At 34.1% G+C, this 26,210-nt stretch overlaps 1 protein-coding gene across 4 annotated transcripts in view; it reads right to left on the bottom strand.

The window, feature by feature from the left end:
- PTPRK (protein tyrosine phosphatase receptor type K) overlaps positions 1-26,210 on the bottom strand; it is a 554,818-nt gene that overhangs the window by 24,657 nt on the left and 503,951 nt on the right. The window contains exons 14-18 of one of the 4 annotated variants that reach the window (XM_068551059.1): positions 16,949-17,087; positions 8,668-8,828; positions 6,801-6,836; positions 2,352-2,536; positions 571-658 (exon numbers count right to left, since the gene is read on the bottom strand). In XM_068551059.1, the coding sequence (XP_068407160.1) occupies positions 571-658; positions 2,352-2,536; positions 6,801-6,836; positions 8,668-8,828; positions 16,949-17,087 (609 nt within the window). The remainder of the gene's footprint in view (positions 1-570; positions 659-2,351; positions 2,537-6,800; positions 6,837-8,667; positions 8,829-16,948; positions 17,088-26,210) is intronic. The other 3 variants (XM_068551060.1, XM_068551061.1, XM_068551062.1) reach the window with 3 other exon arrangements.

The following is a 26,210-nucleotide window of genomic DNA, read 5'->3' as shown; positions in this document are numbered from 1 at the left end:
AGCAGTTAGTTACAAGCTAAACTATCTATTACTTTTCTTACTGCCCCTTTGGTTTCATATGATAATCAATTTATTTATCTCATGAATACATTGTAAAGACTTCATCAGGAGGAAGTCCCTCATTATAAGTAACATGGAACACCTGGGGTTTAGGCACTGGCTCCAAGAAAGGAAATATGGTATATGGAAAGAATAACACTCCCACCTTGAGTATGTTTGGTGGAAGAGTTATAGCAATTTATCATTGAAAAAATCCTTCGTATTTGTTATTCTAATATTTTCAGCTGTTAATGACACCCCCATGCATTTATGTGCAAACATAAAATCAAGCGGCACATTATCTCCACAGGGTGAAGGGTCTGAGTCAATTAATTAAAGAGGATGATGACAATTTCTGAATCCCTGCCAATAGCCAATGCTGTTTTAATATTAAATAGATTATTTTATGAACAGATGTGCCACCCTCTGGGATTTTTTTAAAGTTTAAAACCATATAAGGAGGAATTGCAAATTACTCTTTATCTTCTACACACAGTATTTACTTTCACCAAGAATTGTAAGAGAACTTACATGCTATAATGTTTCCATATCGGTTTTTTGCTCTATTTTGATCTTTTTTAGCTACATCCCAAGATGCTGACTGTCCTTCAAAGAAGCTCTAGAAAAAAAAAGCAAAATTAACAAGCACACTGAATTTTATTCCTTTTCTTGTATCAGGTCTGTCTGTTCTGAAGACCAAAATAGTAAAAGCCATCTTCTCAGGGAGGAAGGGAGTACTGCAGCAGTAAACAAGTTCAATTTTCAGACCTCAAAGCTTGTTTGTTGGACTCCTACTTGTTCATCTTGGATTGGACTGAGTTCAAATTAAGGACAAGAAACAACTTTAGGGGGAAAAAAAGGACCTTGAAAGTATTTCAAATTTAAGATCACCATAACTTTGTGAGATGGAACTAGAGGAAGCATCAAAAACTTCAAAACTACTTTTAATGAGCATCTTTCAAAAGTATGCTTCCTTTAGCATTTCTAACAGGAAAAAGAAAACCTGTTTTCTCCCATAATTATTCATTAAATCGTGTGCAATACACCACATTTCAGTTTCTTTGAAGATCGTGGAAAGGACTGAGTCTCTACAAGAGACCATATGGAAATTAAAAAGAGTCACTATCTCCAAGGATCTTGGAACAGATGAAATTGTTGATTGGTTTAATTACCATATGCAGCAATTTAAAATATGGGTATAGATTTCTTTTTGCAGAAAAACTTAAACTTTGCTCAACACAGGAAATGGGGTCTTCAAAGAGTCAACTGTCTTTGAAGTGAGGTACACAAGAATATACATGTAATGAACAAAAAAAAAAAAACCCCAGCTCTGGCAGAATATTGTAATTCCTTGCACTGTTTTGTTTCCACAGCATAGTGTTTCCTGCATATATCTAAAACCAACATTCAAAATTCAAAAATAAATTTACTCACTCCCAAACTAAGGTATAACAAGTAATCTTAAATAAAAGGTAGTGTTTAGAAGATTCCTTACGAAGTTAGATGTATTTTAGGTGGTCTTTCAAAGTAAAGTACTGCTTGTTCTCTTTTACTTTACATATGTGTGTATAGTGGTGGAGGAACTTTCTTCTACACCCCAGACTGATACTTCTCAGTAATTGAAAAGTGTCAGAGGGACTGTTTCTTTTTTGCTATACTATGTTTATTGGGATGTTTAGTTTAAATCACTTCCTTTGTAGTATAATCTTGGTATTTTGGTTTGAGTAGCAAGGGGCAATAAAGATGAAAGAAGAATTTCCCATGTCCTTTTTTGGGCTTCTTTTTGTTGCCTGGATTTTCCGTGCTCTGTTTTTCTTCCCAGTCCCCCTCAACCTATAATCCTCAAAACAAAACTCAGAGTGACAAGTAGTACATTTAGGGCACAAAGCTAGATCTTATTTCTCAACAGAGGGTCAACAAGCAAAGAGGCAGAAAAGCATCCACTGCTTAGGTCTTTCAAATAGCAGAACCTGCAATGATACAATGGGACTCAAGGTATCTTGCTATGGATTTTTGAGTGGGGGAAATATAAAGTCTAACAAAGTGGTTTTTAAATAACAGTCAAATAAATTATGGGATCCAATATTTTTTTATTTCTTAAAATGAATTTTGACCCAGATATATCCCCAGGAAGTACCCTTTTCTTTCAATCCATCTACCCCCCTCTCCTCATATGTACACTTGATTGTACATTTGCAGAGAAAGGATTAGACAGTCTACAGGGTATTCCACTGCTTGCTACGTTAAAGCTGTTAAATGGTGCTGGGTATCATGGTTAGAAATGAAATTCAACATAGTATTGAAACTTTCACCTCATATTCCTCTTTGAACCCATAGCTGTCTGATGTCTTCATGAGATTAATGTGCTGCAGTAAGTCGGCTACCCTGATGGCTGGGTGCAGCTGTCCCGTCTGGTAAGGGGATTCTGTCCCCTCACACAGGTAGCGAGGTACATCCAGAAGACGACTGGATTCTGCTGTAGCACTGTGGTTCTCATCTGCCATTTTTCAGATTCCAGAAGATTAAAAAAAAGACAAAGTTACCTTGTTTAATATATATCTATGCAAATAAGATTTTAAGATCTTATGATCTTTCTGATAATAGGAGGAAGGGAAAGAAATATAGTATAGACCTAGGGCAGCATCCCTATAAAGACAAAGCCCTTTACTTCAGCTCAAGGTGGGAGGCCAGGGTATATCATGTGTATATCAGTAAGACAATACATGCTGTGAGATGTAGAGAGAGACACCTGATCCACTTTTAAAAACTATAAGTGGGAGATTTTGCTGAGTTCTGACTTTTTCTTGTACCTGCAGTCAGAGCAGTATAGAGTGGGACCAGAAGATCAAGTTGCCAACTGGAGAGTGTTTTCATTGTTGATTAAATTGAACAAATTCTTTCCCACCCATATCCCAACCTCCCTCTAGGCAACCCGTCCCCACAGGGCTACTCTTCTTGCCCTGTGGCCGTACTATGCCCTTCCACCTCCGGCTTTTTACCACGATACACTCCCAGACTGGGAAACATGAACATTCTACAGAATCAGCCCCTGGGCCCACTACGTCTGCTAGCCAGGTTACATGAGCATTTATACTTGATCTCCATTCCCTTGGTTTATTATTATTGTTGTGTTTCTATTGCTGATACATTTTGACTTTTCTGGCTACTGTATAAAAGAAACGGGGGTATGTCTCTGGGGCAGAATATTTAGGAACTTCCTCTGGAATTCTTCCTCGGCCCATCGAGGCTGAGCTACAAAGCACCTGCTTTGTGTTCCCATGGCCTCCTGTTCTCCTACATTCATTTCACTTACAGTGTATTTTAATCATTTACTTACTGATCTATTTTCCTCCCTAAACTCTCAATACTTAGCATGTAGAGACAAGAGTCATATTTTTCTCCTTATTCTTAGTGCCTGGTGCAAAGCAGTCACTCAATACATATTTCAATGACTCAGTTAGTTAAAAATCCATTAAATCCCTCACCACCCACATTTAAGTATAGGCCCCACCTCAACTGTGTTGTTAGCTTAAAATGAAAAGAAACTCTTAAGTCTCTGTCATAAGAAGGAAGAAAAGAACAAGAACATTTTACCTCTGAAAAATAAATATTATTTTAATGACCACAGTACTAATCATTACAATGAGAAGAAGCATGCTTATAGTCAGCACATTTAAACTTACCATGTTAAAAAAAAAAACAAATGTTTTAAGGGGTGTTACTTTAGAAAACATTACACTGCCATACTCATTAACAGAGGAGAAAATACACTCTTAGGGGAACTTTTGTTTTAATGATAATGCATACTGTAGAGAACGATATTTAGTTAACAGTTAAACATATTTCAAGTGCTGGTACATTTGCCTGTTCTATCACCAACTCTACAAATAGGATATGGCAAAAAATGAATTGTTGTCCCCATGATAAACATGTTTTCTTCCTGGAGAAGAAAAAAAAAAAAAAAAAAAAGAACCCCACAATCAGATTTGTATGCTTCTATAATTTAGCTTGATTGCATTTACTTTACTTTCTCTTATTAGGATGAATGCATTTTTTCTTTTTGAATTTACTTCTAAAACTACATTGAACTAAAAAAACAAAAAACCAAAACTCTGCTGGATTCTGTTGTGACCTAAAAACACCCAAATGAATTAATGCTCTTTACTTTGGTTTCCCACCCCTCTACACACAAACATTTGCTAGCAAACATGATTTATGAGAGCTTCCTGTTTTTTCTATGAGACAACACTCAATTGATCTATCTTTGCTAAAATATTGTAATCAATACACTGACATAAAGAATATATACATCTCCCCAGTAAAATTAAATTCAGAAGCCACCGATTTGGGCACTATCACAGAATATAAAGCTTAGGATGAGAAGTAAAGAGAACAACGTCAGGGAGGCAAAACGCAATGACCCAAGCTGGAATAAGGTAGTCAGTGCTCTGTGAAGCAGCCCCAGAGCGCACGTTGCACCTGCTGGAGCAGTGGAATATTTACATTTGTAAAAGCCTCAGTGAGAAACACAGAATTCACCCATATTCCAAATCTTACATGATTATGTCTCAATATGAAGTAGACAGTGCCTTTTGTTTTGCATTAAGCTTTAATACAGTAGTACAATGAGCAGTATTTTTTAAAATAATCACACATGAATTATTAATCTCTATACATTTCTACCTCATTAAATTACCTAATAATGTGACTAGAAGTAAGAGTACATGTACTAATCATTATCCTTATCACACATTTAAGAATAACTTCAAATATTTCCTTGATGGAAAGGTTTCCTAGAGTTCTTTGTAATACACTTACCAGTTATAGGGACTTTAACCCAATGAAGCAGTAGAACACAAAAAACAAAAATATGAATCAATACAAAAATTTCTAACTTCTTTTTAAATCAGTAAGCAGATATTAATAGCAAGCAATATTTGAAGTGACTTCAAAAATTGCTTTATAAATACAAAATCAACTGGATGCAAAACAACTGTAAACACGGTGATTCCAAGAATGATGAAAAAATGCAACAAATCATTTCTAAATCTGGTATGATTAACGAGCTTTTTAGTTTTTAAGAAGAAATATAAAAAAAATTCAGCTTGACTTTCAAAGTGAAATAAAATGCACAATGACCGTTTAAATGAACAGATTTTATAACTCTATTGTGTTAACTCTAGCCTTCCTTAAATAAAAATATCCTCTTTCATAGGGAAAATTATTACAATAATCTTTTAAACTTTATACATTATCTCCTTTTCTCTTTACTAAGCTCTGAGGAAAAGGTATGGTAAGAAATATATTACTTTACAGATGGAGAAGCAAAGACAAAGGTATTTTCATGAGTTCATACTGTGAGTCCACAAGAGGACTGAGACTTAGACCCAATTCTACATGTCCTTGAATATTACTGTAATGAAATTTTAACAGTGAGATAACTATCTTTTTCCTTGAGTTTTTAATAACTTAATTGAATTTAACTTATTAGTTTGATGCTGACAGCATTCTACAGCGCTCAACAGAAGATGACATTTTCAGAGGCATTTGATGCCTCTCAAAGATCATGATTCCTGGCTCCTTCCTACATAATCAGACCATACCTTGGGGCAAGTTCCCCAGCTCACTTCCCTGCCATTACTGGTGTGGACATCAAAGGGAGAGTGCAATCAGAGACAGATTCTTTTAGAATATATTTTTATATTATAAAATTATAATTTTTAATAATTATTTTAGTGAAAAAGAGGTATATTTTGCTTAACTGAGTTAGTTGTATTGTTCCAACATATTTTTAAAATATAATTAAACATTGAATACATGGATAATAAAAACATGCGTAAGCTAATGTTTTATGTTCAAAGAAATTTAAATATAAAACATGAGAAGTGGGAACTTTTAAGATACATTTATCTGGCAATTTCTACATTTCTCTGGTTAAATCTTAAATATTAGAAGCACGGGGATCAAACTGATATGACAACTTGCGAACATACGAGCAAGCTGGTCATGGAATCACTGGTGTATAATCAGTCAAGGAATAGAGTACAAATTGAAATGAAACTCATTCTATTCTTAAATATACAGTTGGATTAAACATTATTTTAATATTTTAGAGCTGAAAAGGTCTTATTCATCACTAGCAATATCAGTTGTCTTAGATGTTATATAGTGGTAAATCTTGGCTTATTCTAAATTTGTTGAAAGGTAACACTTATGTAAGATGCATGTAGAATGCAAAACTCCATATCAATATTGTAGCAACTTTACCTGCATTTATAAATTCTTAACAAAGACAAAGCTAAAGCACATGCACACATTCCTAATGTTTACTTGGAGATGTGTTCTTTAGTTGCTATAAAATTAGGAGGATTTAGAAAATCCCTTTAAATCAGGTAGATTTTTATATATAAACTAATTATTCACGTAGCACTGGCCCCTGAAATGTGTGCATTTGGGTTCATTCTACCTACTTGCATATATGAACATTAGTTATATATTGGGGGCCCTTGTACTTTCACTCCAAATCTAACAGAACCAAGAATGAAAGAATATGTTGTTTTAAAAATGCATACCTTACTAATTTGAAATGCACTAGATCTAATTGTGTTGACCACAGTTGCTCTCCTTGATAAAACCAGGACTATATTTTCAAAATCAAACTGCTTCCTGTGCTGTAAATAATTACTGCATAGACAAAGCTATAACCCATGCAAGGAGGGGTGATCCATGCAAAAAAAGATGACAAAGAATTAGGGCCTCACCTAACACAGCAGTCGGCACAAGTGGATCATTGGGCACTGTAGGAAAACAAAGCTCATGAAGGAACATATCGCCCTAAAGTTGTATTTTATGCTCTTTTTTTGCTTTAAAATAGATCTATCATTTCTTAAGAAATATAACTATTAAACTTTCTTTGATTACTATAACCTGCAAAGGTAAAATTCTCTTTTTCAAAGCTTGGGTTATCTCAAAATACCAGGAAAGGTGCATCTATAAATATATTTCAGTAGTCAGTTCAATTTTAAAAGCCAAGAAGATTCAGCATGACATTATAAAGATTATAAAATTAAGGGGGAAAAACATGTATTTTAGATTTATCAAGTGTGAGGTACTTAGAGAAGTAATTATCTTATATTCATTCCAAATAAATTTTTTTAGTTAACTTTGGGAAATAGATTTAATCCTTTCTCCAAGTTCATAAGTGTATATTTACAGTTATACTGCTAAATTCAAGCCTCCTAATAAGGTACACAGTCAGTAGATAGAAAAGCTTTGGAAACAAAAATCCTTTCAAATCCTTAACTGATTAATTTTTAAATCAAGTGGTTAGAGAGATGATACATCTATATTTTTAACAAAACTTACTTTCAACAATAATAAGATTTTATGTTTTTCTCTATCATTTATCTTATAGTGAAATGAAAATAAAATAGATCAGAAAAGCTTTATCATTATCAAAACTAAATCCAAAATGACTCATTACAACATTTCTAACTAATAATTTGGTGTACATATATATCAGAGAAAATGATGGCCAATAATTACTAAAAGTTTTCACCAAGCTGAACATTTCAGAAAAAAAATCCCTTTCTGAAAAGCCATAAATGCATACAAGCTACAAATACTTTATTTTCTCAATCTTACCATTCCATATGTTTATAATCTGTATCGAAAATAATACTTCTATTGTTTACTTCTTTCCTTATACATGTGCTTCCCAAACTGAGGTAAACATATCTCTGGGATCTGTGACAAAATGCCTCTGTGTACACAAGGCCAAGGATAAACAAAATTTTCCTTCTTCAAGTACCAATTTTACTTGGGGATTTGAAGAGACAGTCAGGTAATTTAACTTAAAGTAACAAAATAAAGACAGTGCTATAGAACAAGATATAGAAATCACAGAAAATTCGAAGATAAACAATAATACTGATTGTGAAGCAGTATACTACTTCAGAGGAAATATTTTTAAAAGACAGTATTTTAAAAGATCTGCCTTCATAGATCAACATGAGGTATTCTTAACATGGATGGGTGAATGGATGGATTTCACCGTTCCCTGCCAATCCCTCAATTCAAGTAAACTTTTGGACTTCACACGAGATACTTAAGAGTATGTAGATTCCTCTTTCCCCTGGTTAACTTTTTATTACTGAAATTCTCCAGAAGTCTATAGAATAATTAAATAGAATAACTTTCTCATGCCAATAACTCCCAGAAAGAATTATGATATTTCTTATCTCAAAAGGAACTTTATCTTACACAAAGGAAGACTCAAATGGCAAAACAATTATAAATAAATTCTGACATGAACTAATTTTGTGTAGGCAATCAAGTATATTTTAACCTAAAGCAATAACGTAAGATTTGGTGAGTGGTATATGGATATGTCTTATAACATAGTAATAAAATTCATACCGTTTGAAGTTCAACTAAATCCAATATCAAGACTGAAAATAAGCTTTCTGATAAACTCCATAATATTCTATATCACTTTTTCTCTTTCCAGCTACTTTTCCCATCTCTCTTTCTTATTTCCCCTCACTATTCAAAAGGTAATGTGTTGAATTCAGAGAGACATTAAAGGACTTTAAAAATCTTTGATTAAAATTTTGATGAAGAACTTACATCTTGGACTAAAATTATGTTGGTCCATGAAGGTGATGGAAAGAGGGTCTTCTGCATGCAGAGTGCTCTGATCAGCATAACTTCGATCCATAGCATTCACCATGTGCGTCATCTCCTGCCGGGTGTTCCCCAGAGCATCTTTACGTTTTTTAGCAAGCTTGCTGCCAAGACAAACACCAAAGGGAAACCTTCGCGTGAGGCTTGAAGGAGAGTTGACACCAGCAGTAAATAGTTCAGGGAAGCCCGAGGATAAGAATACAGATTTGGTTTAGAAACTCTAAGAACATGTCATAATTTCAGGAATTAAGTTTGACATCCAAACGATATTTGTTGATTGCTATAAAATTGTTTTGTCATATGGATATTTCAACATTCAAGCTGTCAACCCAAATGTCTCATCACTTCTTGTATTTTATCATTAAAATAAAATATCATAAAGCATGACTATACTTTATTAAAACAGTAAGTAAATACTTCCTTAGTAGAGTTGCTCAAGGAAAACTTAAGCTAATGCTAAATTTTGGTTTTCCTCCTGGGTGATTAACACGCTTGAGCAACTTTTAGAAGTTCTTCTGGGGGAATAACATGACTACTTTTTCAAGTTTATTTTACTATAGTCATCCAACTAAAATAGATAAAGAAATCCCATTCTTCACTCTTTGTTCTACCGTTCAGTAAAAATGCAACATGTAGAATTAACATATGTAGCAATATATTTATAACATTAATCCAAACCTAACCTAGAAACTTGTAGAATCAACCGCAGCTGGATACAATGCAAATACTCAGGAATATATGGGAAAATTATATACTTTATAAGAAAAGTACTTTGAGAAAAGTTTGGAAAATGCTATGCAGAGATATTATACAAATGATCATAATACTGAATGACAAACATGGTCAAATCCTAAAAATGTGTTTCAGAACCCCATGGCAGAGTACCAAGTACAGAATGGCCTTACGAATGCAGCAAGGCAAATGACACAGGGGATTTGGAAATTAGCAGAGTTAGACTTTTGAGCTACTCAAACACTGATATCTTTATCTTACATACGAAGGATGTGAAATACATTCTGGTTCTTTGTGAATGTTACACATGAAACATGCAATTAAAAACCTATTAAAGGCATATAAAACATTTATCTCACATTAATAAGGCACTCTAAAAAGAAATAAAGAAACTCTAAATGCCTGTAGTAGCCAGATTATGTTTCTAAGTTTATGGCAGCAGTTTACGTTGCTTTGGAAGTATTTTTTAGTTGTTTTAAGAGTAACATTTCTCAGCTGGATTATTAGCTAGGATAAATTCTTCTGATTCTCATGAGTATCTGTACTAGAGTAAATATACTACAAATACCTAAAAAAAAAAAGACATTTAGTAGTTGTGTTTATGTCCAAAGGCTTTTCCTTTAGAAAATTAATCTGGTGATTTGAGAGCTACTCATGTGTAGGATATTTTTCTTGAGAATTATAGTACTTGGCCTCAGGGGTACATACCCAACAGTACCCAATATATTGACATAGCTGATCTGATACCTAAGTAAGATAGTCATAAACTAGGCTTTAGGGATGGAAATGGCATTAATTTTTTTAGAAATAATAATAATGATAAGGACAGTATTATCAGTAAGAAAACAATGACAAAACTGTAACAAGAACTACCACCACCACCATCATCACTACCACTACACCATCACAACCACTGTCACCACCACCATCACTACCACTACACCATCACAACCACTGTCACCACCACCATCACTACCACTACCCCATCACAACCACTGTCACCACCACCATCACTACCACTATACCACCACAACCACTGTCACCACCACCATCACTTAGTAGCAATATTTGCTCTATTCACTGAAAGATCTCTTATCTCTTTTTTCTAGGTTAGGGGGCAAAAACCCTGTAAAACCCTTACAGGTTTCACACAGGGAATATAAATAGTGCTGTTGCCAGTGATGAGACACCACATGGTAGGGTGGGGACTGCAGAGAACTGGAGAGCAGTTTAGGGGGCAACTTGCCTAAGTGAATATTGGCATTTGATCCCAGAGTTGAGTTTCTCATTTTAAAATTATTTTTAAAGAGAAGTCATGACTCTGAATATTTATGTTAAATATCCTTATTCTTTCAAGTGGTTCTATTTTTTGAAAGAGTGTGTGGGGCAAATTACATATCAGCAGGTCATATGTTAGTCTATAGGCTTCACTTTCCAAACTTACCTCTAGGACATTTCCAAACTTACCTATAGGATATTTGTTCTTTGACCTACAGTGCTTTTTTACCTCTAATATCTGGCTAACTTCCATTCTGTCTTGCCTCATCAGGGAGACTTCTCTGACTGAACCCAATACAACCTGTCTCAGGTTAGGTTTCCCTGGTAGGTATTTTTATAGCAACATGTTTTCTGCCTATAATAACACTCATCACATTATTATTGTGAGTATCCTTTTAATTGTTTTCCCCACTGTATGTTCCAGGAAGGGAAGAACCGTCTGTATATCCCTAGCACTTAGAGCAGTGTCTGGCATATAGCAAACACTCAATAAATACTTGTTGAATGGATGAATTAGGTCTGGTATGTGCTTGGCACTTGTCATTTGTTAACTCAATTAATTCTCAGATCAATGAACTGAAAAAGGCATGAGAATTCTAATTGTATAGATGAGCTCACTCAGGCTCAGACAAGTTAAATAACTTGCCCAAGGTTATTAATCTAATAAGCAGTAAAGAATGACCTGGTTCCAAGGCCTAAGCCCCTGTACTATATCCAGTTACTCACTTTTTTTTTTTAATTGCCACATTACCAAGTGTACTGTAATATGAAGCATCCACTGCTCTAGGAGTTAAACATTTAGTTGTTATAAATTTGAGAATAATAACAATGTAGCGCAAATATTTTGCCGTTTTAAAGTTTAAGAAATAACTTCCAATCTTTGTTTCTTGGATAAGAAGAAAGGATGAATTCATTCCTCAAAAAATTTGAGAGATTGAAGTGGATAAAAATAAGACAACTTGAAATTTGGATGAAAAATAATGTAAAAAATTTGAAGATGGACAGTTCAAGGCAAGTGGAAAAGATGTTTAAATTTTGAGGCTTTATTTAAAACATATAATTTAAACATATTTTATGATTGAGGAAAAATAAGAAGGAATGAAGTTGTCAAATGCATGACAGGCAAAAGTTTTCATGGCACTGAAGGACTTTTCAGATTCACAAACCTTTGTTAGTCGACAAATTATGGGTGAATATATATAACCTTTGTTAATATCTGCCAACTGTACACTATCACCTTGGTTCTTATACCTTAATCCTCACAACAACCCTGTGAGGTAGGCTTTAATTCAGGTTATTACAAAAGAAATAAAAATCAGCCTTAGAGTTAAGTGTTTTGATCAAGAACTGACAGTTTACTATGATGAAGCCAATGAATTTTAGTTCAAAGATCACACCTGGTTTTCTTTTAAGTTTTACTCTATTTTATTTCTAGTTTTATTTTAAAAATGTCTAATTCATAGTAGCTTCACTACATCTATTTAAGCAGGTTTTAAAAACATAGGTCTGCGGCATTTTTTCTAATTATGATTGATAATGCCAGTAACCCTAAGTATTACAATGACAGTATCAAAACCCACCACATAGTCTAGAATATAGAAATGCTACCTATCAACTAAAAAGGCAATCCCATTCTAACATTATAGATAAATGGATGGCTAATGGTAAGCTTATTGATGTTCTCATAATTAAACATTTATTGATTCCTGCATGTTTGATGCTTTGTCTCTCTCTGAACAACCAGCATATATAATGTACACTTCAGGACAGTTAAGCAAATCATTTTGCAACTCCTTGAGTTTGACAGATGTGCAAATGACTTTCATTATCAAAGCAGCCAACAGCATAAACTTCTGCAGGTGGATTTATGGGTGGGCTATAAAGAGGAAAAGTGCTCCATCATTGTATGAAGTGGTACATTTAATTACCTTTGGCTTCATCAAACATGATTTAACAAGGATATTATGATTCATCACAATAAGCTAGGAGCACTGCTACTTTACACCTGCTTATTTTAGCAGATTTTAAGAAGCCAAATGTTTATAATATTTAAAATGTTGGCAGAATTCCGTTATAGTCATTGAGACGCTTACCAAAATTTTTAGTAAAGCTAGCTTAAATTTACCTAGTGAAATAAATATTGTGGGATATATGCCCCAAAAGTACTTAATCACCATCTTTAAGTCTCAAAATTTGGTGGATCAAATATTGATCAAGCACTGACCAAGAAAACTTTGTTGTATCATTCCTTTGGATTGGATGAATACCCTGGAATTTAAGGTAATAAACTGAAAATGATTAGTGAAATAGAGTGGACAATACTCGCCTTCGTCATCCAAAGTAGCATTTCATACCTAAGCATAGGAAGAGCTAAAACTTTGGAGGACAAAAGGAGATATGCGACACCTAGGTGTGTTTTGTGTAGGTTGACAGGTTTTCTTTTTCTTTTTTTGGTCTTGGTTTTACAAAATCATTGTCCTATTTAAGTCATAATAAACAAACTCAAAATTTCTTCTCTAAAAAGAATTTTTTATTTCTTTGTCACTGCAACATTATGCTTTTAGCAGACCAAAAGGTGTTCTCAAGTTATAACCCATCCTGGATTCCTGGAAATGTGGAGAGAGATGTTATCACAGTAAGACCTGACCTGATTCACATTCTGTGAAGGCATTTTGAATGTTCTTCTATGAATACATCACTTGGCTCATTTTGTCAAACATAAGTGTTATGTAAAGATAGGTATTAGTGAATTACAAACCCTATCTCTACTTTACCAGATAGTGAGACATCATATTGATAAGGTACAGGTTTGACTTAAGTAAATAAATGATGCTTTAGGCTGTAGACTATGGCTACTTATGGAAAATTGTAAATAAAAATTAAAAGTAGCTGAACATACAGAAATACAATATCCCTTTTTAAAAAGATTAACAAAATAGGTTAATAGGTAAACTTTATAGTTTCAGAGTCCAGGAAAACATATTTTTTGAAATGTCACCAAAATTGCAAACATTCTGTTTTTTGGTTTGGGTTTTATTTATTTATTTTTTTGAAAAGGGATACTGCATCTTTAACACATGTAAAGTCATATATCACCCATTTTCTACTTACAGGTAGTAGGAGTAAGAATAGTAGCTCCTCCTGGCAAGCAAATCACAGACAGTGGAAAAAGAGAAGCAATGGTGAATGAAAAGCGTGACTCTGTCACATTCAATAAAGCAGAAAAATGTGCGTTAAAAAATAAAATAAAATAAAATAAAATTCATGTTTTTTTGGTTTGTATTTCAATTTGCTCATGCATTGGTTAGATATCTTTTGCCATGCAATTAAACAGATATGCAATAGAAAATAAAATATAAAATACATAATTTGGAAAAAATAACATGCTGACTTTTTTATAGCCAAAAAAATTGAAAAATTAAATGGATTGTGTATTTTCAACATGCAGTTAAGCGTAATATCATCCATTACCATCTAAATGTCATGACAGATGGAACAGCTGTGTATAGAACTTCTACACTAAATTGACTATTTTTTTTTTAGATACAAAACATAAAGATCTATTAGGTTAATATAGAATATATGCAGAATGACACCTAAATTTCTATAAATAAGTCATTATATCTTATTAATACACAGGTACATACATATATTATGTGAATATACATATGCACCATACACTGTATATGCACAAAGATATTTCTACAGTAGATGTATGTGACCATGATATCACACACAAACATTTACTGTACTGAAGCATAATTTCAAATTTATGTTTGGAATTATTAATGTATTCATGCTGCAAATTTAAAATAATACATAACCAATGAAAAAATGGCATACATTTGGAAATAATTCAACAGTGATTAAATTAAAATGACATTGCGTTTTGAAAGATGCAATATCCCTTTTCTTAGCCTAAAAACTTACTTTATATATACCCTTAGCTGTAGAATTTTACTAAATTAAATTCCAAACCATTTCTTTATACAACAACCAAAAATACACAGATTTTTTTTTCAACATGAGAAATATACCTACGTATACTGTTCCCAGTGAGGGATAAAGTTTTGAGAAACTTAACAATTTCCCACAAAAATAAAGATCCTAAGGGGCTAAAATAATTTGCTTTTCCATTATTTTTACTATAAATTTGTGTATTAGTATATAATGTAGGGAAACTACATTATATACTAAAATTGTTAACTTTGATATTAACCAATTCTGTTATATATCTATGCTTTTGTGTATGTATAATAAACGTATTTGTGATTGTCATACACAATATATGTGTGACACACTACATACAACTAAAAGTCATTACAAAGTTTCTTAGGTAAGTAAGGGATTCTTAGTTATATTATACACTAGAAGGTAATATATCTAAACATGTAACTTCATCTATCTATAAAATTGCAACTTTTCTAGTCCTAGAGGTAGTGATGAGGAAGAGAAACAAAAGCCCTAGCATACTTTCTAGTAGAAGACAATCAATTAAAACATAATTATGAAAACTCAAACATTAAACATTTTAATAGAAAGGCTCATTTATCCAACCATTTAAAATATGAACCAGAAAAAGAATTTGATGCATTAGGCAATTTTAGAGAGTTGTCAGAGCATTTTACCCACACAAAAAAAATCACGCTTAGAGATTGTTTTGGTGTACTTTAGAAAATTTATGTTTCAGTTTTTTGGTTATTTTTAAAACAGATGGCCACAGATAAGAAATGTTATAATAATAAGTAAGTGTTTTCAAATAATTAACCAATAAAATCAGTAAGTTTAACCCAATTCTAACTGAGTGAAGACATAACCAGAGGCCATTTTTATGTTTTCATATCCAATCTGAAGTGGCTGAGATAATTTTAACTCTAAAGCAAAGTTTAATTAACTCTCTAAACTGTTTAGTTTAACTCTCCAAATATAAATTTAAACTAAATAGAAACATAAGATCTGAAAGTTATATTCAAAGATTTTATTGATCTTGACTGGCAAATTTGTGTTAGTAAAATACTTAAATCTTCCTGTCTCAAATATGATGTATTTTCCAACCACAGAGGTAGACAACAGCAAAAAGAGAAAGCACTATTGGGGAAAGCACGTATGTAGCTAATTTAACACAAAACACTACAATGCATACCTAATGTTTCTAATGCAGATGTGTCTTCTCCAACATATATATCTCCAGGGGATAATTGTAAAGAGGCAATACATTAAAATAAACTCTCATGGAATCATTAAACATGTAGTATGAGTCTTATCTATATTATTAATGATTTATTTTGAGTACAAAATAACAATCAAAATAGTACATTATATGATTTAATATAATGTAAGCAACATCTTTTATTATATTCAATATAATTAATGAATGACAAACACTTCTATACACCAAAGTATTTTAGGACTATACTCTGTAAAGATTTGTTTTTAAATCCTTACAAATTTTAATATTATTTAAAACATATGATTGGAAAGATTGGAGAGTTGTATTAATTTCTAAAACAATGCCTTACAGATAATGACACTTTGTGGAATAGGAAAAAGTTCAAGTTATAAAAACTGTATTCTTTGAAATGTTTTCTGGTAGAAGTATACCTTAATCTCCCAAATAGAATTCAATTTAAATTCCTGTAGGTCTTAATATCTTCATATAATTCCAGAAGATGGCGATATTGGTTGATATAGTATAAAAGACTAATGCTCAATTTAAAAAAATTGACTCTTCATATTAAAGTGCTGAAATATTTAGTCAGTGAATATAAATATACAATTTTGTAAAATAATGCCCATATTCTTCTTATCTTATTTGTAGCCAACATTTAGAAAAACAGAGTAAGAGTACAAAATAATTCATAGACCATAACCCAAATATCATAATAAACTCTTATTTTGCCATTCGCAATACATAATGCTTCAAAACATAAGATACGTTAATAACTCAAGCGTTCGAGGAATTTAAATTCACACATTAATTTCAAGGTTAAATTGACAAAAAGTATACTTTATATCCAAAATTAAACTGCAAATAACCAATAAGAATTTATTTACAAAGCATAAGAAATAGACCCAGATGCTGGCAACATTGTTAAAATTCAATTCTTGTTGTTTGTTCTAATTTAAAAACACTCAGGGAAACAAAAAAAGTGCTTCAAAACTAGTGACAGTGACATATGGTAAGTGAGTGGGACAGAACAAAATCAGGTCTTACCTCTTTTTTACAATTAATATGACAACTAGGAGCAAAAGGATGAACACCAAAATCCCAGCACTAATTCCTGCTATTTTCACCACTCTGTCTGTCTGCTTGGCTGGGTCTGGAATCACTTCTGGTTCTTCTGTTGCTGCTGCTAAATGAATCAAAAAAATAAGTTACTGAAAGCAGCTAATTATCACAGAAAGGAAAATTCTTCCCAGCTAAAGATTACTACAAAAAGACAATTTATTTTATTTGAATAAAGATAACTCGAAAATATAAATACAGTAGCATGCTAAACTCCAGCATGAGAGACTTACGGTAAAGGGAAACTTTTGAAGAGAGATTTTGTTAACATAAAAAAATAAAAACTTAGAAATAACTATCAAAGGGAATGGTGAACTGTTTTTCTCCAAGTATCCTTAAAAGTAAGAACACAGGAGTTTTAGCAAATAGTACAGTGGAAAGAGACAGGGTCAAGTTTAGAGATTCATTCTTTTATCACTTCATTCAATAATCACTTCTCCACTAAAATGCAAGGTGTTGTGCTTGGACCTTTAAAGCAGTGTCAAGGGCATTTGTCTGGGACACAAAGGGTTAGGTTAAATAAATGCCTAGTCTAAGTGCTGGAGGTGTGAATTTATGATGTGGTGGGATAGGGAGGGTGGGAGGGAGGGAGATGCAAGAGGGAAGAGATATGGGAACATATGTATATGTATAACTGATTCACTTTGTTATAAAGCAGAAACTAACACACCATTGTAAAGCAATTATACTCCAATAAAGATGTTAATAAATAAATAAAAAAATATTAAAAAAAAAGATTTGAAATAAACAGTTGGTTTGGAGGAAGACAAGAATAAGCACAGGAAAACAGATTCATTAAGGAATATTTCACATTCTCTTAACAAATAAAAGCCAGGTAATAAACTTGGGAAACAGAACTTTGAGAAGATGAAAATTTTTTTTTTAATTCTTTGTAATCGCCTCACTTTCTTTCTTTCTCAAAGCCACCACCATCCTCCACATACATACACAATTAATATTATAAATCCTACTCAATTTACAAGCTCCAGTAACCCTTGGAAGACATCTTCCTTTTACCTCATTTGCCGTGAAAACTGGCAAGGAAAGCATTATTATCTACATTTTACAGATTAAAAAACCTGAGGCTTAGAGATATAGGACAGATTAGAAATTGCTCAAGAACAGAGACAAAAATCTAACATATCTTCTGTCTTCTAAAGCAGCATTTCTCAATGTTTCCAGATCCATGGCCCCTCTTGCTAAGAATCTGTGTGACAGAGGACAGGTGATTCTTAGAATTAGGCACATTTGGGAAACTGTCTTAAAGTAGCCATCAGTGTCAAGAGATGATGGCTGAATGAACAAACAAAAGGATCCCTAAATCTAACCTCAGACCTTCCTAATGGATAATTTGATAATTCCCTTTTTAAATTACCCATTTTTCTACATACCAGTCCTTTCTTCTTTAGCTTCTCTCTCTTGGCTTCTTTACCCCCAACCTCTGCTTTCACCCCCAGTTCTGCACATTTAAATATCCACTTCAGTTTTCCAACCAGCCACAGTTTCCTCCCAAAGGGGATGGACACAAGGTCGTTAACTTTTAATTTTTCCAAGTAGGAAATTAAAAAGAACTAATATATCTAATATCAGTGTCATTCCATAAAATGGCGATTTAAAGGTAAACCAGTAGGAAACATAGTTTGAAGAAAAGTGTTAGGGAGAACACAGTTAACTTTGGAAAATAATTCACTATAACTGTCTTAATTTATCTATTTCAATTGGATAGGATAAAATCCCCATGGACCAGTATTTGGTAACTATAATTCTCAAGAAAGAAAAGCAAGCCTTCAGTTTGTTTCTTCTGGTAAGCAAGGGAGTTTTCCTTTCTGACTTGACACTTTCCATTACATCCAGGCTTAAGGGAATTTCCAATCTCAAATAGAGGTAGTTCAATGCTTACCACATTTCAAACTACATATTATGTTTCAGTTCATCAAAACATGCATTAAATATAATGGAGATCTCTTCTTTCCCAAGAGCAACTTTAGAAATACATACGTGTATCAGTGTGTGTGTATGTATAAATGTATGTGTGTATTTATGTATGTATACATATATATTCAATAAAAACAGGGGGAGTATATTTCAAAGTTGGATATAAAGCTAAAAAGAGTATATTTATTGTTTGTAATTCTCAAATTGGATTGGTTTGACACAGTTACTGCTTGAAATAGGGAGACAATGATGTAGAAATCTCTAGAAAAAACTTTAGGGCATGCAACGAATCATCATTATTCACTACTTAAAGCTTACGCTCATAAGTTTCTGTGCTACATGTGGCTTTCAAAGGGCAATGATAATGATCCCTTCGTGATTTTCTGACTTAACTCACAGAATTAAACTTTCTGAAAGTCTTTGTAAGATTATTTCTTGTTCAGTGAGGTAAATATATTTTTAATATAACATTTTAATTCAATTAAACACATGCTATTATAGAATAACTTTACAAAGATATTACGCTGTAAGTAGCATATGTTATATTTCATAGGAATCTTCAGAACTGCTAAGCTCCACCAGAAGCAGACAACCCTCACAATATACACAGGTGCAAAATGGACTATCATCACGAAGTACGAATATCCAGCCTTAATACTAACTGTGATTAATTATTATATAACAAAAGTGACATGTAGGTGATGGCTAAACAATTTCAAATACAGAAGATGAAGAATTTTTTAAAAGTCTCATTAAATAATATAGATTTGCTAATAAATTAATCTAAACATATTTCCAGAAAAGAAAAGCCAAATCTAAAAGTAAATTTCTGACTAAGGATACTGATAACCTTGCAGGTGTATTCAGGGTGCAAAGTAGTGAAACATTTAAAATCTATTATGTAAAACAGTGTTACTACTATAAAGTCATAGAATATATGTACTTGTAAAACAATGGACTTCAATTAATATTTACCAAGTGGTTAAGAAAGAAAAAATCACCAAGTTCATTCATTTGAGTTGGGTAAGATTGCTAGTTTGTCATGATTACAACTCTGGTGCAAAACAGTTGTTCGTCAATGCTTCAAATCATTATAAATCTTGAGCATTGAAGGCTAATCAAATTCTCCAGGAACATATAATTTGGTGGTTGTTTTCCCTTGATTGTGAATCCTCCTCAAAGTCTTTAGCTATGAGTTATTATTATTATTACTAACAGCATTTTTATTAAATGTCTGTATAAATTTATTCCATTAGATACCTTAATCACATGTATTTCTCCCAGTTCTTGCCCTGCTAAACCAAGGAACATAAATATCCTATTTAAAATCATTCAACCTTAGAAGATTCATTAATGGAAACACAAGCAGTAGCCCCTAAGTGAGCATTTTCTATTTTCTTCAAAGAGAGTAAAAAGCTATTATAGTGACTGCACCCCTGAGCCCCGTTTATAATTTATGCACGTACACAAAGGCAATGTGGAGCACCTTTTTCAGAAATGCTTTCCTTTGCCATAAATCTTTACCTTTTTTATCTGCCAAAGAATATTCAAAGAATTCCCAGTGTTCTGAAGCCTAGAGCAGCATAATTTTTTGGACAGTGGGAAAAAAAAACTAAGGCAGTATTTTATTTTTATGGAGCAAATTTATGAGATGCATTTTTTTGGCAAAAATAGTTAAAGCGGGCTTCCCTAGTGGCACAGTGGTTGAGAATCTGCCTGCCAATGCAGGGGACACGGGTTCGAGCCCTGGTCTGGGAAGATCCCACATGCCGTGGAGCAACTGGGCCCGTGAGCCACAACTACTGAGCCTGCGCGTCTGGAGCCTGTGCTCCGCAACAAGAGAGGCCGCGATAGTGAGAGGCCCGCGCACCGCGATGAAGGGTGGCCCCCGCTTGCCCCAACTAGAGAAAGCCCTCGCACAGAAATGAAGACCCAACACAGCCATAAATAAATAAATAAATAAATTTAAAAAAAAATAGTTAAAGCAACTTTATAAGTTGTGTCCTTGCTCCCACTGCTTAAAAAGAATTTACCTAAAAAATTTAGGTAAAAGGTTTAGGTAAAAAATATACAAATACCTAAAAATACATAAATTTAATTAAAAATTAAAATTACACAATAGCTGCAATCATACAAATGCAATCCATCTTCATGATGGATATTAGAGATAGAAGCCTCTAAGTACAATATATTAGGTGATCTCACAGCGGCTTTAGAGACACCATCGTCCTGCAAATTCTGCATATTCTCCAGGTATTTCACTAATGCTTTCTTTTCTCTTCAGTTATAATTCTGAAAGATTGTTCACACTCACTTTCCAATCATTACTTAAAATCCTATAATCAGGCTTATGTCTACCAATGCCACCAACCCACCATCACCACCATCTCTAATGACTTACTGGTTACTGAGTTCAATGTACAACTTTTCTTATTTCATGCAACCTCTAGATAGCATCTGACATTGCTATCCACTCTTTCTGTGAAACAGTCCTTTCCTAGGGCTTCCGTTACTTGGCCATCTCCCAGTTTTCCTATGACTAGCTTTTCCTTTCCAGGTCTCCTTTGTGAGTCCCTCCCTTGTTTCCCTTAAAACTGGGTGCTGCTTTGAGTTCCTCAGCGACAACTTGAACCTCTTGATACAGTTTTCCATGCTTTCTGGCTTGGTAATTTCATCCACTTCTGTCACTTCAGTTGCCATCCATGCTGGTCACTCTCAAATCAATACACAGTAGTCCCCCCTTAACCAGTTTCACCTTCCATAGTTCCAGTTACCTGTGGTAAACTGTGGTCCAAAAATATTAAATGGAAAATTCCAGAAATAAACACTTCATAAGTTTTAACTTGCATACTGTTCTGAGTAGCATGATGAAATCTCGCACCATCCCAATCCTTCCCACCCAGGATCCCCAACCATCACATCATCTGCTCCTGACATCCAACTATCGACTTCGTCATGGCTCCATGATTCAGGATCACCTGAAGCAGATGATCCTACTTCTGATAGATACATCGTTAGAAGGTCAATAGTAGCCTAACACTAGGACACAATGCTTATGTCATTTACCTCACTTCATCTCATCAAGTAGGCATTTTATCATCTCACATCACTGCAAGAAGAAGGGTACATACAATAAGATATTTTGAGAGAGAGAGAGAAAGAGAGATACCATATTCACATATCTCTAACTAAGGCCTCCAACCTGAACTCCTGACCCATATAGTCATCTGATTCTTGTTATATGTCTGCACCTCAATGTAGGAAAGTCACCTTCAACACACTATATCCAAATCTGAACTCATATTCTTACCCTCACACCGGTTCTTCCCCTAGTGTGTCACCTTTCAGAAAATGACACAACTTTCTACACAGTGTTCAAGCCAGAAACCTGAGCACCATTCTTGCATCCTTTTCTCCTTATCTCTAGGATTAACATATAATTTATCATCCAAACTGGAATGCTTTTGAAAGTAAAGGGGGATACTCTTAATAATTATGACAGGACAAAAGGCAAAAACTAGAATTGTCCTGGGCAAACTGGCATGTATGATCACTTGACTTTTTTTCCTCATACAATTAGTTTCAAAGTACTACTACTTCCTAAATATCTCCTGTCTCTACTTTTTCCACCCCCACTGCTACTACCTTAACTCCGGTCAACATCATCCTTCACCCAGATTATACAGCTGCCACCGGTCTTATCTCCCTGACTGCATTCTCTAAGCCTAACCCACATCAAAACCAACATTGCAGCACATAGTCTTTCTAAGACTGTACCATGTCACTCCACTAATTAGAACCCTCCAACGGCTTCCCACTGCTGTTAAAATAAAGTTCATTAAAGCAGGGACCATGTTTATTTTGCTTACCATTGTATTTCCAGTAGGACCTGGAAAGGAGCAACAGTACAAAGTATTGGTTGAATAGATGAAAGAATAAAACTAAACCTGCCTATGGTTGATTGTAGTGGCATAAAGAAAATCTGTTGTCTTTTTTAAAAAACACAAGGATATATTTGACCAGACATATATATCTTGTTTTTTTGGGTGTTGGCATAAGACGAACTTGGTACATACATTTCTAAATTGTCTCTAGAAATTTCGACCCCTTCTGCTAGCCATTCCTTCACAAGGCTAACCTTTTCTACCATCTGCCACATCTACCACCAAACCCAAGTGCAGGGAAATTCCAGCATCATGTGAAGTACAGGAGATTTGATATCAGCAAGACTCTATTTTAATTCTGAGTTCCTTCTCTTATTTGCTGTGTGGCAATAGCAAGTTAGCATCTCTTAGAGTTAATCTCATCAAAAAGTAAAAATAACAACAGTGCCTATGTTATATAGCTTTTAGAAACAGTAAGTGACATAATGACGGGAAATATTTTTTATAAACTGAAACACTTGTAGTGGAAAGCAGAAGTAGATGCTGCTGCCCTGGGTAGAGATGGCCTAGATGTTAGCCCTTTGGGTCCATCGTCTAAAAATTAAAAATTATGGGGCTTCCCTGGTGGCGCAGTGGTTGAGAATCTGCCTGCCAATGCAGGGCACACGGGTTCGAGCCCTGGTCCGGGAAGATCCCACATGCCGCGGAGCGACTGGGCCCGTGAGCCACAACTGCTGAGCCTGCGCGTCTGGAGCCTGTGCTCGGCAACGAGAGGCCGCGATAGTGAGAGGCCCGCGCACCGCGATGAAGAGCGGCCCCCGCTTGCCGCAACTAGAGAAAGCCCTCGCACGGAAACGAAGACCCAACACAGCCTTAAATAAATAAAAAAATTAAAAAAAAAATTATGAACAGGGGAACTGACATTACTGAAAAAGTTTTTAAAACATCTTAGCAGTCTAATGTATAAATATATAATGATGAGTTTTGTAAAGTGCATGTTATTAATTAAATAGTCTGCCGCAGTGGATGTCTAAGCCTTAAGGGCATCTTGAAGCATGCATTATTTAACTCAGTGATTCTTTGAAGTCACTTGCTTCATCATGTCATATGATCTTATGAAAATTGTCTTAGATTATTGAATAAAACACAGGGTCTATCAGGGTTTTATATTGGTGAAAAGGGAAAACAGCTATATGTCACACATTTTCTTTAAATAATAACTAGAATATAATTTTTGTTCTTGTTTAATAAAGATATGGGTATTATCTGAAAATTTCTGATGCGGAAAATAACAGTGCAGAAGTCTATGGAGGCTTTAAACAAATTAAATTATAGATTAAAGTATAGATTAATATTACAAATATTTAAACTTAATTTCACACTGCTTAAGGCAACTTTTTGTAGCCTTCGATTCTCTAAATTTGTTTTTAAAACCATAGTTCAAAATGTTATATAAAATCCTGAAGAAATAATAGAAAATACTTTTTGAAAAAGCAAAAGAAATAAGTATCACATTTCAGGAATGTACTTAAAAGTCAAAAACCATGTAAAATATTATTTTTTATTTCACGGTAATTTAATGAAGGGCAAATATTTAATTTTACATATGGATTTTCCATTAAGCTTCCCCTTTCAATTTATTTAACTGGGTAAAGTAGAGACTTAGTGTGCTCTCTTACTTCTTAAACACAGTGGAGTCTGTCTACTAAGTTATCTCTGAAATCTGTCCTTAATTCTCCATTCCATCTTCTCACTGCCTCAGATCAAGACCCAGTCATCCTGCTTTTTCACTAAGCCTTTCTGCTTCCCCTGTAGGGCTCCTCAGATTTATCCTCTCTGTTGCCACCAAAAGGAGTTTTCTAAGATGCAAATGTGATTAAATGACTCCTTTAACTGCTTTCCATTCAAGAGGAATGGCAAAAGTTCTTGGTATGGCATATAAGGCCTTTCAATATGAGGCTCTAATCAACCTTTTCAATCTCATCTACTGACAATTACTTTAGGGCAGGGGCTGCCAGCCCACCTGGGCCGCCCAGCAGCAGGTGATCTGCGGGCGAGGGAGTGAAGCTTCAACTGCTGCTCCCCATTGCTTGCATTACCTCTTAAACCAACCCCTCACCCCACCCCGTCCATGGAAAAATTGTATCCCACGAAACCAGTCCCTGGTGCCACAAAGGTTGGGGACCACTGCTTTAGGGTATCTTACAACCCGAATCAGTTAAAAGCATCAGCCATTCCCCAAATACTGAAATACTCCTCCATCTATTCCAGGGTTTGGCAAACTGTGCTCCCTTGGATTGCATCCAGCAGATTCTGACTGCAACTATTATATGATTGCAAATATTCCACCTTACAAGATGATGACAAATTGTTACTGATTTAACACACCCACAGCAGTGTATGTAAACTCTGTTTAAATTACATCTTAAAACTTTGTATTATCAGACTTTTGTAATTTTTGCCAATTTAGTGCTAGAAAATGATATCTAATACGCATTTGATTACTAAAATCATCTTTGAGCTACTTATTTGAAATATTTATACGTACTTCTTTTCTGAAATGCTTGGTGTACAACTTTGACCCATTTTTTCCATTTGGGTTTCATCTTTTTCTTATCTGTTTATAGTAATACTTTATGTGTGGATACTAATCCTTTGTCAGTTATAAGTGTTGCAAATACCTTCTAGTGGGTGACATTTCTTTCACTTTAAATATAGTATCTTGATGAATAGCAGTTCTTAATTTTAGTGAAGTCAAATATATTAATCATTTATTTGAATTCATAAAAACAATCTCTTCTTTTTTCTCTAAAAGTTTTAAAACTGTGTATTTCATATTTAACCCTGGCTCTATCTGGAATTGCTTTCTGAGTATAATATACAGTAGGAAGGTATTTCAGGCCCCTCTCCCTCACATAAATATCCAGTTATCTGTGGACAAGTTTTCAATTGATCCAATGATCTACAAAACCACTTCTGTCCTATATCCAAATTATATAAATGGAGGAATTCAGTTTCCAGATTTTCCATTATTTCCCAAGAGGCAATATTCTGTACTGACATAACATGGTTTTAAGTACTATAGCTCCATAGTGTGTTATAATATATGATGGGCATGTTTCCATGCCCAGTCCTCTTCCTCTGAAGTATCTTGACTGGTCTTTATGCTTTGCCACGGGTAACTTCTTCAGATTAAAGTCCAGCTGATAAATGATCCCTTCACTTCTGTTAAAGCTGCTGTTGAAGTAGTCCAGCCACAGCCAAACACTTATTTTTCAATTCGAACAATTGTGCTTCTCTTCCTAAAAGTTCCATTTGGTTCTTTGCAAATGGTTCTCTGTTTAGCAACTCCTGATAGTATCTTGCTAATC

This window comes from Eschrichtius robustus, chromosome 9, assembly GCF_028021215.1.
Source record: "Eschrichtius robustus isolate mEscRob2 chromosome 9, mEscRob2.pri, whole genome shotgun sequence".
Lineage (NCBI taxonomy): Eukaryota > Metazoa > Chordata > Mammalia > Artiodactyla > Eschrichtiidae > Eschrichtius > Eschrichtius robustus.
The sequence above is the reverse complement of the archived record's forward strand: the minus strand, read 5'-3'. Positions and strand labels throughout refer to the sequence as shown.